Genomic DNA, 569 nt, shown 5'->3' with positions numbered 1-569 from the left:
GCGCGGGGAAAGTCAGCGGAGAGCAGCGGCGAGCAGAGCGGCGACGAGGAGGACGGCTTCGAGGCCGGGGTGAAGGGCGGCGCGGCCTTCGAGAGGGAGGGCAAGCTGAAGGCAGCGGCGCTGGGCAAGAAGCCCAAGGAGCAGCGCTCGCTGCGCCTCAGCATCAACGCGCGGGAGCGGCGGCGGATGCACGATCTGAACGACGCGCTGGACGGGCTGCGTTCCGTCATCCCGTACGCCCACAGCCCCTCGGTGAGGAAACTCTCCAAAATCGCCACCCTGCTGCTGGCCAAGAACTACATCCTCATGCAGGCGCAGGCTCTGGAGGAGATGCGGCGGTTGGTGGCCTACCTGAACCAGGGCCAGGCCCTCAGCGCCCCGCTGCCCGCCACCCTCAACCCCTTCGGACAGACGGCCGTGTATCCCTTCACCGGCACGGCCTTGCCCGGCTGCCCTGAGAAATGCACTGCCTTCACAGGAGCCGCCTCTGCACTCTGCAAACACTGCAGCGACAAGCCTTGACTTCTGCCTTCTCCGGGCTTCTTCTCGGGTTTATTTTGCTTTTTTTT

At 65.4% G+C, this 569-nt stretch overlaps 1 protein-coding gene across 1 annotated transcript; it reads left to right on the top strand.

Moving 5' to 3' along the window:
- Positions 1–6: 6 nt before the first annotated feature.
- On the top strand, positions 7–569 carry BHLHE23 (basic helix-loop-helix family member e23; the record flags this gene model as incomplete). The annotated part of the gene is made up of 1 exon (XM_010722493.2): positions 7–569. A coding segment is annotated over one exon (516 nt), but the record flags the coding sequence as incomplete, so codon positions are not given.

The sequence above is a fragment of the Meleagris gallopavo genome, chromosome 22 (genome assembly GCF_000146605.3).
Source record: "Meleagris gallopavo isolate NT-WF06-2002-E0010 breed Aviagen turkey brand Nicholas breeding stock chromosome 22, Turkey_5.1, whole genome shotgun sequence".
Lineage (NCBI taxonomy): Eukaryota > Metazoa > Chordata > Aves > Galliformes > Phasianidae > Meleagris > Meleagris gallopavo.
Note: the sequence above shows the minus strand (reverse complement) of the source record. Positions and strands in the feature narration are given on the sequence as shown.